Raw genomic sequence first — 12,848 nt, 5'->3', positions numbered from 1 at the left:
TTGGTCAAAGTTAGAGAGGTACAAGCTTAGGATATCAGGAAGTTAATTAGACACAAAGCTAGCTAAAGGACAAAGTTTGTCTGGCACGAAGCTCGGTGACTCGGGTTGAATGAAATACTTGAGGACCTAAGTTCCCAAGGATCTTCAATGATCTCCGGTTGTTGACTTAGTAGTAGAAGTCATTAGAGTGCGAAGGAATTATTAAACTACGAAGGTATCTATTTCATATCTCTGACAGAACATCGAGTCCCACGAAGCTTGTCACCCATGAAGTTATCGGCCGTCAGTTGTAGGAAGCATACGAGGGTTTTGTCCGGTGACAGATGTCATAAGTACTTTGTGACATGTGACAGTTGTAGTCTTGGCAATAGAAAGTTAGTACAATAAGAAGCTATTACATTGCAAACTTCATCGATTCAAACTCCATCCAAGATTTGAGATCCAAGAAGATTGTCACTCACAAAGTCATTTGCCGTCGGTCGTAAGAAGCGTACGAGGGTTCTGCACCGTGACAGAATGGGTACAAAGTACATGATCAATTATCCGTCTCTTTCCTCCAATACTCCCATTCAGTCTCTCCTTTCCAAAGATCCTCCAGAGAAATCTACACCGTGTACAACCAGTCACTCAACGGTCAGCGGAAAGTGTGACAGTCTCAATCAAATCTTTCAAATCGACCACCTTCCAATGGTGTTCATTCTGATCAGGATCTAACATAGGCAAAGTCCCACCTTCTGTCCTCCATTCCTCCATAGTGATTTTACGACTTCTTATGTCTGTCTCACCAGTCAGAGCATTTAAGGCTTGTACTAAACCTGGTGCCATTGACTCAGGTTGAAGAGTTTCTGGAGGATCATGTATGGCAATACCTGAGTTATTCTTGGATGCGATATTATCATTGGGGAATATCCAAAGTTGCGGTTGGGCAGATAGTGGATTAATTGGAACAACACGCTCTTGGGTTAAGCACCCCTCAAAAGCTTCACTTAGGAGTAAACGTTCAGTTTGACCTTGAGCTGTTTGTTCCGGATAGATGGTTGATCGCCATTTTCCATAAGTTTGACACTCGAAAGCCATTTCATCCCCTCGATCCCCTTCGTAGATCTTGGTGAGTGAATATAACTCCTCATCCTGTTGAGTGGACATGAAGAAATGTCGATGCTCTCTTTCTTCTGTACAATCGACTCTCATTGCACACGACTCATTGGTCAACATCAAAGGTGCGTCATCATCAGATAACTTCTCGAAATCGGCATCATGTAGAGGCCCATCCCTGTTCCAATAGAAAGGTTCCAGATCTTCCGAAATGAGACTGGACATGTTATAGATTCATTGATCCTGCTTTTTTGATGAAGCTAAGATCCTTGAGGATGGTGTGTGGAGACGGCAGTACTTGTAAGTATGTTGTTGAGTGGAAGAGAGATGAATGATTACTAGAACATGATCATTGAGAAGGGCTATATATCTTTCATAAGACGTTAGATGCCCTCATTTGACCTCTGATCTGGGACATGTCAGTGTAGCACCTTTGTCACCTCAACACGGGGCTACAATGGAAAGTTAAGAAAATCGTTCCATGATTGGGGATCAGCTACGTTCCCTATGGCGACGGATGACGAAGTTGGGGAACAAAGGGGGCGGTTTCGGAGAGTGAGACACCTCCACTTGATGCGTTTGGACATATGACGATTGATATCGCAACGACTTGTCAAGTAAGACGTGCTCACAATTTGTCTGTATTGTACAAGTATGAGTACGAGGACCCTGCGTCAGGACTTGCTCCCAAACCAATCTGCCAAAAGTGCCACACACAACTTGCGCCACAACGGAGCATCCAACTCACACTTCCTTTCTTTCTTCCTTCCCTCTCTCTATTCAATCGCAGCTCACCAAATTGGGGACATTGGACACAATCTCAGCCTCTCATCGGCCTACACCGGCCTTGCAGAGAGATATCTGGCACTCGTTTGACTGACGGTCATGTCCCCTTTTCTGATTCGACGACAACAGACCGAGGACGGAGCATCGCCTAATGATCCTTCCAGTCCCCCGACACCCCATTCATACTGGTTTCCACTTTCTCTCATTGTGCTGGCTTGTGCTGGCTATATTTATTGGCGTAGAAGACGGCGATACGATGGCGACTTTAGGTCAGTCGATTATTTCTCCCTGTCGCTAGGTATGACTGATGACCATAGTCTGAAGAGTCTAGCGAAACTTCCTTCCCCAAGCGGCGTCAGGCTTTCCATGGAGGATGATGGAGTGAGTTTTCCCTTCCGACTATAAATATGAAGTCTTAGCTGAATGTTCAAGCCAGCTTCACATAGTTTTGTCACCAACAATGCATCGACAGATTCTTTACCCACGCACGCATTGGAAGATATACCCGTCATCGATAATCCACCCCAAGATCCTTCCCCTGTCCATCCGGCTCACCAAGTGTCGTCGTCGCCTCCCCTGGGATCAGTCTTTCCTCAGGCTCGACTGACGAAGAGCAGTGGTGGTGGTGGTGGTGGTGGTGGTGGTGGTGGTGGTGGTGGTGGTGGTGGTGGTGGTGGTGGTGGTAGAGGAAGGAGGTCTGCGCGGAATAGAGGACCGATCGAATTGGACGATAGCGATAGTTCGCTGAGCGGTGAAGGTGCCACACATGCTACGTTTGGTATTGGTGATGAAGAGGAAGAGGAAGAGGAAGTAGCTCGAGAACATCCATTGGCATTGTGACGTTAGACGTAGCACCAAATCATTCGTGTATGTATGCATTTAGACCAAGTCACTCTCATGGCCATGTGGGGCAGCAACCTACCCCTAAAGAGTCTATCTTGGCTATGACGCTGCTCGGGCTGTTTGTATGAGCCTCACTAAGCATTTTCTTGAATAAGATATGATGGCAAACTAGAGCTGAGGTGCATGGCCTGGAGATGAGTGCTGAAGTTTGGATCATTTAGACTGAAGTATGGCCCATGGTGGATGATAGCCCATAGTTCATAGGCTGATGCTCAACCAAGTTTCTACTCAAGTTAGTTACTTCCATAGCGCGACTGGCAACCTCTTTTCCCTCCTTCCTTCATTCTCTATTCATCCCCCTTTCGCATTCTTTCCTCTTACTAACCTCCTCCTCCATCTATCTTCTCCTCATCCCCCGTGTCCCCTGTATCCTTTTATGCCGTGAACAAGCTCTCGTCTGCGACAACGCCGTATGGTGACCCGAGTGCGGCTAGGAAGAACGGGCGCACCTTTGGAAGCCTCCTTGTCCCCCACCCACGGCAGTATACCATCAACCCGACGTTAGTAGGCTTGGGTAACACCCGTCTCCTTCTTCCTTACTCAGCTTGAACCATAAACGTCAAAATATCATTCACGATGTCTCACGCACTCCTGTGAGTTCTATCTTGAGAGCTATGACAGCCATCATCTACATTCTTGCTAACGTTCAAGCCTTCGTCTCTTTCTCTCTCCCTTTTTCTCAATCTCTGTCGCCATGCATTACCTCAAAACCTACCCTGATTCCATCGGGATCTCCCACTACCTATGCTGGAGGATGAAATCAATGCCTGCGGAAGAGGTCGAATTCTATTGGCCTCAGATATGGTCAGTGTACTTTTCATCACTGAACATTTGTGGTACCACGTTGACATATCAGTCATCTTTTACTAACTTACCCCACCTCCTCAAACGCTCTCGAAGCCTTCGTATTAGAAAGAGCCGAGGAGAGTACACACTCTGCAATGCTTGCAAGTCATCTTTGGACAACTATCGCATTTGACTGACGCTCAGACATTTTGGTTCATGCAAGCTGCTTTGCGTGATCTCACTCCCACTAGGACTACAAACCCTCGTCCTTTTGCCATATGTCAACGCGTCCTACATCGATGTCATGAGATTATATTTGGTGATCCTCCCGAGCCATCACGTTCTCCGTATCGTTCCCTCCCACATTCTCCTCCCGCATCGACCGTTGCACTTCTCGATTCCCCAATGAATTCCATCATGAAGAACAAACATCTTGACGATGTCCGCGGACCTCCGGTCAGGGTGAACCCTCATGTCTCTCCTGCTTTGGTGGGTATGGGTGCACTCGTAGCTGGAATCGCCATGCCTGGTCTCACGGACATGGCTGGGAAGTGGGCCGTTATTCAAGGTCGCCGTCCTAGAGATGACGCAGGTGAATCACGGGCTAGAGTCGAGGTCGACCAGCAGGGCGGAGCGGATGTCACCGTTGAGACCAAGCCAACAATTCAAAAGACAAGTGTAGAGGAGGATCACAGTTCGGACGAAGAAGAGAAAACGGCCTCACCCAGTCCGCCGAGGAAAGGCCAGGTTGCTTTGATTAGATCCGAATCCCTGCATGGTCGTCTGCCATCCACTGCACCAGCAAACTCCTCATCTTTCACACTTCCACATCCAGCTTCGACCGCTCCGGTCCTATACTCTCCACCGCCTTCTAAGGTTCAAACACCTCCCTTTTCACCCATGGGATCGCCCATGCCTCCTCCGACAGACACAGATCCCTTCTCGCAAAACGTCCCCGAAAGCGCCGGCCCGAGCAGATCGAACACTCCCCCTCGACAAACTCATCAGCCTTTCTACTCTGTCCCAGACTTCTCTTCCTCAAAGCCTCATCACTCAGCCCTTCGTAGACTGCACCCCTCCGAGCGTGCACCGACCGCAGATACACTCCTGGCGACGTACAGTCTCGGCGCTCAGAGACAGTTGTTACGAAGTCACTACTGCAGAAGCGAAGTACGATTTCTGCTCATCCTTGAAGACATCAGTAATCGTTTGCTGGTGGTACCAAAGCCAGCTCGAGTCAGTGCTTTACGAGCCGAGTTGACCAGTTTGAATCACAATCTACCTGCCGAGGTGGGTTCCACGTTGTCGTTCTGATGTAAGGCTGATCAAAACAGGTATGCATGCCTTTGTGGTGTGCAGCCGATCACAGCTGCGAAGAGGGAGGGGAGACGTCAACCGGAACACCCCTCAAAGCTCGTCTCGATCGACCACGCAATTCTCGAAAACGTGCACATTCTCGGGTTGTTCGGATATCGCCTGGTGATTCGGTGGTGCTGAACTCGGCAGAACGTGCCCCTTTCTTGCTGCACGTGGAAATCCTCGAAGGTGACCTGGATTTCGATCCGAGTCGACGAGAGAACAGAGAATTATTGAAAAAGATCGTATTGCAGGCGGACATGAAGCGGAGAAAGAAAGAAAAGGAGCAGGATTCAGGTCTCGTACGACCTACCGATGGCTTTGGTGCCCCCATGCCAGAAGCAATCCGTCCTACACCTCCCAAAAGTGGTCCACGACCAGCCTTACGACCTGCTCCATTGTCGGCGGAGTCAAGGAAAGAGTCCAAGATCGAAGAAGTGGAGGAAATGGACTTGGTCGAGCAATTGTATGGCGCTCAGCTGTCCGTCAAAGATGTGCTCCCTGATATCTCCGAATCAATCCCATTACCCGCGGCGCCAAAGAACAAACAGCTCGACTTGGCACAATGGGATCGCGATCGCGCATCATTTCCCGCCCCTCCAACACCGTCTAGACGGACATCCATGAATAATGATCATCATGATCAACCCATCATGGCAAACTCGCTCATGTCTTCCCCGATAGTCAATGGTCATCTGGACACGGATCAAGGTAGATCTATGCCGACCAGTCCCAACCTCCCATCTTTCGCCGAAGGGGTGTCAACTCCTCGGCGGCAGCTCACCATGGAAGACTATTCTGAGCGGATGCGGACTGCGGCTGTCATGCTTGCTCAGCTGAATGCGTCTCAGGTCGCTACAATGCCAGAGGGTAGCTCTGGCTCTGGTAAACTCTCATGGATCCCTGGAACGGGCTGGATCATGGGCTCCAGTAACAGTCCCCATGGGCCCGCCAATCCGGATACAATTCATGGAGGGGGCGTCACTGGTGCCGGTGGGAAGCTCAAGCTTGCGGCGACACAGGCAGCAGCTATAAAGGACAGAATCATGGAAGAGATGATGGCTCTTGAGGAAGAAAGAGTGGCACGGATGACTGACCAAACGGAATCCACCGGTCTGGAGGGCGGACAATCCAGTGGCGGGCAGACTGCAGAGGATGAGGGCATCGTGAGGAGGGAGCTGAACAAGGCTGATCCTTCTGGTAAGTTCATCTCCCGATACCTTCGCAAACGTACTGCTTCCCAACCCAGATGCCATTTGTGTTGCAAGCAGCAGCTTGTGCTTCCTATGTTGAAGTAATGGAGCTGATATTCTCCAGCGGCTGTGTTTAGAGAGTCATGGACAGCAAAGAAAACTCGAATACGGGCGTCGTCACCGTGGGGTCATCTGGCTAATTGGGATGTAAGCTCTGCACGTCTTTTTCAACAACTAGAGCTGAGAGCTATAGGTCATTTCCGTTATCGTCAAGACTGGTACCGACTTGCGACAAGAACAACTCGCTACTCAGCTCATAGAACGTTTCGGCAAAATTTGGAAAGAAGAGAAATGCGATTGTTGGGTACGATTGTGAGTATCCTTTTTGCGTCAATGTATCAGGGCTAAGGAAAGCTTCCGGATTTTGATTACTGGTGAATCTTCTGGTCTAGTCGAGACCATCACAGATGCGGTATCTGTCCATTCCATCAAGAAGGGAGAATATGCCCGTCGGATTGCGGAGGGTAGACCCATGGGACATGTTTCCTTGATGGATCATTTTGTCAATGTGAGTTGTCAATATTGCTTCGACGACACTCCCTGATTGTGCAGACTTATGGCAAGCCAGATAGCGGCAGATTTGCTCGAGCACAGAGAAATTTCATCAAATCTCTTGCAGGTGCGTGACACATGTCCTGCACCCTCTTATCACCACCACCCGAGCTCGACCGCAATGATAAGTAGAGTATTGATCGCTAGGTTATTCAGTTGTGACCTACCTCTTGCAAATCAAGGACAGACATAACGGCAACATCCTGGTAGATCGTGATGGTCATCTGATACATATTGACTTCGGTTTCATGCTCTCAAACTCGCCAGGCGGAAACATGGGTTTTGAAGCTGCCCCTTTCAAACTACCCTTGGTCAGTCATGCGCCTCAATTTCTTTGTAGCTGACCGCCAGGAATACGTAGAGATCATGGGTGGCTTGCACAGCCCAGGATACGTGTATTTCAGAAAACTGTTCAAGGAGGGCTTTGAAGTCGCTCGTAAGCATTCGGACAGCTTGATCAGTATGTCATCATTCAGGTCCCTGGTCTTGAGGCTGACCCACAGCCATTGTCGAGCTTATGCAAAAGGGTATGTCCATCACCGGTTGAAGAGTCAGTTGCTCATCCCATAGATTCCAAACTTGACTGCTTTGCATTGTTCGGCGAGCAAACGGCCCATCATTTCCGCGAGAGGTTTGCTTTGGGTTTGACAACACAAGCCGTGGATGCGTATCTCGAAAGACTAATCGTGAGCTCTACGGGGAGTAATTATACGAGGATGTACGACACTTTCCAATATTACAGGTGAGCGAGGAGACTGTGAGGACGAACGTTGCTAATGGTCATAGCCAGGGCGTGTTGTGAACACGTAGCATCAGACGTTCATCTTGCATGCATCAATAGCATTGAGCGGAGTCTAATTACTCACAACTACACAGGTGAATCCGTGCAGGACAAATCTTCCGGTACCCAGCTCAAGATCTAGTATGGGTGGTTGGTACGTACCAAACAGCCAATCAATCGGCCACAAACCTGGCCTGCGCTTTCAAGAACGAATAACTGCCCGAATCCGTGTCCTCCCCTTTACCAACTCCTGATCCCCTCAAAAGACAGCTACGTCCGTACCCAATACCCAAAAACGGTCTCAAGGGATGAATAACGGTATATGGTACTTGATTCTGTGCCAACACGTCGCTTTGCTGATTGGCGAACGTAATGACGTCCTCTGTCACCGTGCTCAAATTGGACAAAGTGGAGCGATAAAGTCCCCAGTTGACTCGAGGTCTCCCGCTGTGTTCTCCGTGTGAATGACTATGGGAGTGTAGGTTCGAAGATCCGGATGGAGGGTTGAGAGAGGAGATAGTGGACATGAGACCGGAATGAGCTTGGTAGGAGGCCCATGCCATACCATCTGCGTGGGCGAGGATGGAAGAAGTGGGTGAAGTGAGCATTCTCAAATCGTGAATGTTTATCATCCCATTCTCCCTGATTGTCAGCCAGGCTATTTACATTCCTCTACTACAACCCACTTTACGTTGCTCACTCCTGAATCAAAGAATTGAATCTATGGATTGACGGTTCAGGAAAAAGGAACACTTACCCTGCAGTGGTGATATGCTTACTCTCCCCCAACTTGACGCCCAATTTATATATTCGCTTGCCGCTCCTGACTCTCTTATCCTCACTCGTATCACCCAAGTAACTCAGAAGCGGTGTCTTACGCTGTTGTCGTAAATCGAACAATCGAACAGTACCATCCGCAAAGCCTCCTAAGAGGATGTTACCTGAAACCGGTTCAGTTATGAGTGTTTTGCAAGCCACTGTGGCATTAGTCCGTAAGCTCTGATAATCAGTGAATATACTATATCCTTTTCCTTACCCAGGTCCAAATACGAGCTAAGTGAAACTCACTCTTTCACAGCGTTCTCCTTGACAATCCCATACATTAAGAACCTCACTAGCTCCCGCTACCGCCAACTTACCCGACTGACGCCACCAAGTGGTACGTAAATGCCGATGACCGCTCAATTTGAAATTTTGCGATGTGCGCGGTACGTCCAAAGCAAGGAACGAAGATATGGTACTCATTTGAGATGGTTCATGTGAAGGTCCAGCAAGTACATGAATATCCCCTGTATTCATTTCGGCCAAAACGACCATTTGTTCGTGTAATTCATTGACGAAACGGGCAGAAGTGATTTTGCTTCCCGCTGGAGATTTGAGTTTGACTTGACCTGTTTTACGTGCTGTTGACCAGTCCCATAACCTGTGAGTCAGTTCGTGTTCCAACCTTCCCACTTCTTCTTCTTAAAGATCATCAACGTTATCAGTAGGGTAGGAGAGGAAGAGATTGTGTGGAACTGGGGGTAGAGAGGGGAAGGATGACTCACATGACGATAGGCGACTCGTTACATGACAAAACCGTTGAATTAAAGCTGTGATACCAAATGAAAGACCAAGGATCTGGTGTGCTCATCTCTTTCATGTTCCATTTCCATGGTAAACCGACTGATTGACCCATCAGCAATTGGCCTTGGGAACCAATATACCACCCACCCTGTTGTTCAGCGACAACCAATGAATCTTCCAATACCCGATGTCGGAGTATCCAAGTTCTCTCGCTCGATCTCACCACAGGAACTGGATCTTCTTCTTCCACCATACGAGGTATTTGTGTCTATTTCTCAGCTCGATTCAAATTCATTGGAACGATAAACTCACGGCGAGGTAAGCGTGAAGAGACATTTTCGTCTTTTCGAATAAATCACTATTCCATTCTCCTTTTCCTGAACCTTCCAAACTTTTAATGAGCATTGGTGGTTTGTCCCTTACTTGCATCAATCTTTCCTTGAGATGTTTGAGTACTCCTATTTGATTTTCGGTCCATAGGTTCTCTCCACGAACAGCTGGGAATACCGCATCGTACAATTTGGCCCAATGGGACTCACGTACAAGTGAACGTAATTCATTTGAAACGATTTTGAAAGAAGTGGCTACCATACTAGATACTTGATTATTAGGATCATGTAACATGACATGAAGACATTTGAAAATGTTATTGATTGGGAAAAATAAGTCATGTTGTTCCTTCTTGAGATCGAGTTGTTCGGAAAGATCTCTAGCAATTTCCTGACATTCAGTCACTTTTTGAGGTATTGACTCGGAAGCGAGTTGAACAAAATACATGAGAAGGAGGATTGAAGTCCAACGACCACCTTTCCTCAAAACACGATGCCATAATCTTACTAACTCTTTACGAACTAGAGGAGAACCGACAGTTCGAGGATATCGTAAAAGATGTTTAGTGACATCGAGTACTCCTTTCATTTGACGGATATCAGATACTGGTGTCACATCGATAAATCTTGAAAGACCGTATACCGCACATGCTCGTACTTCCACCACACGACTATCGATAAGATCGATAAGTTGTTCGCGTAATGTGTCGAAATGATGATCCACTTGTTCATCGATTCGAATACTAGCAAGTACCTCTGCCAATAACAAAGCACCCCATTGTTGAACGAGGGGTTCATTACGACCCACCATGACGCCAGCCATTTTCAGAGTACGTTCCGTGAATAGAGGAGCTTTACGACCAGCGACAAAATTTGCGATAGTTGATAATACGGCTGCGGTTTGGATTGTAGTCGTGATACTATCATTATCGAATGAATTGACATGTCGATCGAGGTTATCTAAGAAAAACCTAACACATGGTACTGATGTGAGTCGATTTGCTGTGAGCCCTTCTTTCGCCAAGCTGAGAACTGCCGAATCTTGACGTACCAGACTTGCCCAGATGGATATCATCTCACGTGAGATTGAGGGATCGTCCAAAGCCAATAATTGAGCAGCTGTGTCAAGCGCTCCTCCTTGAATGGCAAGAGCCAAACCTTTTATGTCCAACCCACGTAAACAGGCATCTAGGGCGGTTGCGGCTCGATGTCGGAATTGTTCAGTGAGAGCAGCTTGACAGATGATGGGTAAGCGTGATAATGTGGGATAATGTTCATCGGGGTCTTCACGAGCACTTTGATCAGAACCCAATATTGAATCAAGTTGATCTTGCATGAAACTGACCAAACTGATAGATTCTACCCAACTGCTATCTGTCGATTCGTCAAACCACATGGGAAGTTGTTCGAACAAGTTGTCCATGATCAATTCCCACGTCGTCCATAAAGCATGCGAGGTGGTTGAGGGGATACTGGGGATACTTTCGGGATTAACATGATAAGATCCAAGGACTTTTTGAGCAACAAGAAAACCACATGCGAGGTTGGAAATGATATCACCACTTAGAGCAAAGAGTTTTTGATATTCTTTTCCTTCTAAAGCTTGCCATGCTATGGTGTGTAAAATAGCAGATAATTCTGACCAAAGTCGATCTTTAATCTCTTGAGTGAGATTTTCCCATAAAACAGCCATGTATGCAGGGGATTTTGAAGAGTATTTTTCAACCCGTTTCTTGTCCTCCTGAGTGCGAGTCGTGGTCAAAGGGAAGGTGCGTAAGTTGTGATATAAGATAGCAACTCGAAGAGGAGAGGTGAGACATGATGTGAATAGATCATCAGGAAGTCCAGGAATTCGAGGAATAACTTGATCCGCTCCACAAGCAGCGAAATGAATTTGTCGTTTGGAATAAACGGCAGGATGAAGTTCGGCTACGGTGGGATTTTGAAGTGCTGCTGCACGAAGTTGAGAATCGATTTCTTCTGCCTCTACTAAGGCGGCGCGAACGAATCGACCTGCATGAGCACAATCCCATACGTAACAGGAAGCAGCTCCGGCCCAAGTGAGTAAGTCGAACAAGAGAATGGGGATGTACCTATTGGCATCGTTAGCGTCTTATTGTCCGAAAATCAAGCGTTGAACTTACTCGGAAGGTCCTCCACCATTAACACATTCCTCAAAACTCTTATCATAACACCACAACTCTCCTGCCTCTGTTGGAGGTTCTTGGATACCATGTCCAGAATATATAACAGCGACATACGAATCCGGACCTGCTGCCAAACGAGCTTTTTGTAAGTGTTGTTGGATAGACGTCTTTGATGGATCGGGAGCCTGATGATTGAGTATTTTAACGACTTTAAAAACATTGTGTTTGACTCACAGCTCTGACATTGAGGCCTGATTGAGGAGCTATATTTTCTACTTGTTTCGTGTATTCTATTTAGTTAGAAGGACTATTGATTGAATGAGCCAAAGACTTACCATTCATAATCCGCATCATACTTCCTCTGGGATCTTTCACCATAGGTGTCGTCCAAGCGTATTGTCCCACTTCCCGAAGTGCCATCTCATGACTTAAGTGAAGACATGTGACCAAAACCGCTTGAGAACAACCTTCAATAGCTGATCATCAACATCTTACCCTTTGTCACTGGAAGACCGAAATGATCTACTCACGTCCACCCTTGTCCGCCGCCTCCACCTTTTCATCCTCCAACACTTGATGTCTGATACTAGCCCATGCGAGTGGTCGGGTAGGCGCGGCGGCCGTTCCTCCCATAGAGGAGAAACCCCGATTAGAAGACCATGAATTGGAAATTGTGACAAACCCTGACGAAGCGTCACCATCTACATGTCCCCCAGGTCCTGTCGGACTCATTTGTTGAGATGTGGGATTAGGTCGAACTGGGTGATCAGAGGAATGAGCGCGTTCGCGAGGAGTAGGAACGTCCATGGTAGGTAGTGAGTGGATCGAGGTGCGGAGAGTGAGGAAGAGATGGGAATGAGATCGGGAGAAGATGGTATCTTGGATGGATTGACATGACTGAGTGCTCCTTTGCTTTAGCTTTCCTTTGTACTTTTCCAACAAAGGATCCATGCTTCAGTATGGTGTTCATGGCACCACAGATCTCGTTCGGATACTCGCGTCATATCTGGAGGTAGGAACGTCAAGCCTGGAAGTCATAAGGCCTCTGCAGTCGCTCGGAACCAATAAATCGTACTCAATTGTGGAGGTCATCAAGAGATAAGGGAAGGAAGGTGTGGATGTGTCAGCATGAAACAAAGAGTGTATGGATGAGTCATGTCAGTATTGCAAGTAAGTCATATATCCTTGGGGAAACCCCTCTGAATTAGCATGCACCAAGAGAATGACTAGAGGACCAAGGTACACTCCCCGGTCAATCAGTGACATTTGTCTATCTGCCCATTAGATTATCCAG

The 12,848-nt window shown here is 47.5% G+C and overlaps 4 protein-coding genes across 4 annotated transcripts; 2 read left to right on the top strand and 2 right to left on the bottom strand.

The window, feature by feature from the left end:
- Nucleotides 1-627: 627 nt before the first annotated feature.
- Nucleotides 628-1,320, bottom strand: TREMEDRAFT_63732 (uncharacterized protein; the record flags this gene model as incomplete). Its single annotated transcript, XM_007006068.1, has 1 exon — nucleotides 628-1,320. One exon carries the CDS (start codon nucleotides 1,318-1,320, stop codon nucleotides 628-630), a length of 693 nt encoding a protein of 230 aa, XP_007006130.1.
- Nucleotides 1,321-1,878: 558 nt separating this feature from the next.
- On the top strand, nucleotides 1,879-2,744 carry TREMEDRAFT_57361 (uncharacterized protein; the record flags this gene model as incomplete). Its single annotated transcript, XM_007006043.1, has 3 exons — nucleotides 1,879-2,150; nucleotides 2,199-2,262; nucleotides 2,314-2,744. Coding segments are annotated over exons 1-3 (590 nt in total), but the record flags the coding sequence as incomplete, so codon positions are not given.
- A 616-nt stretch (nucleotides 2,745-3,360) lies between these two features.
- On the top strand, nucleotides 3,361-7,579 carry TREMEDRAFT_72031 (uncharacterized protein; the record flags this gene model as incomplete). Its single annotated transcript, XM_007006196.1, has 14 exons — nucleotides 3,361-3,377; nucleotides 3,436-3,588; nucleotides 3,641-3,731; nucleotides 3,775-4,860; nucleotides 4,905-6,126; nucleotides 6,244-6,326; nucleotides 6,373-6,491; nucleotides 6,534-6,687; nucleotides 6,732-6,798; nucleotides 6,879-7,042; nucleotides 7,083-7,191; nucleotides 7,235-7,258; nucleotides 7,302-7,473; nucleotides 7,518-7,579. The coding sequence occupies 14 exons, from the start codon at nucleotides 3,361-3,363 to the stop codon at nucleotides 7,531-7,533; spliced, it is 3,477 nt and encodes a 1,158-aa protein (XP_007006258.1). The 3' UTR covers nucleotides 7,534-7,579.
- Nucleotides 7,580-7,685: 106 nt separating this feature from the next.
- Nucleotides 7,686-12,286, bottom strand: TREMEDRAFT_32602 (uncharacterized protein; the record flags this gene model as incomplete). The annotated part of the gene is given in 11 exon segments (XM_007005913.1): nucleotides 7,686-8,154; nucleotides 8,270-8,511; nucleotides 8,581-8,935; nucleotides 9,060-9,177; nucleotides 9,226-9,346; nucleotides 9,391-10,130; nucleotides 10,209-11,500; nucleotides 11,552-11,739; nucleotides 11,789-11,844; nucleotides 11,863-12,030; nucleotides 12,085-12,286. The coding sequence occupies 11 exon segments, from the start codon at nucleotides 12,284-12,286 to the stop codon at nucleotides 7,686-7,688; spliced, it is 3,951 nt and encodes a 1,316-aa protein (XP_007005975.1).
- Nucleotides 12,287-12,848: the final 562 nt, after the last annotated feature.

This window comes from Tremella mesenterica (genome assembly GCF_000271645.1).
Source record: "Tremella mesenterica DSM 1558 unplaced genomic scaffold TREMEscaffold_9, whole genome shotgun sequence".
NCBI classification, from domain to species: domain Eukaryota; kingdom Fungi; phylum Basidiomycota; class Tremellomycetes; order Tremellales; family Tremellaceae; genus Tremella; species Tremella mesenterica.
This window is presented reverse-complemented; position numbering and strand designations above follow the sequence as displayed.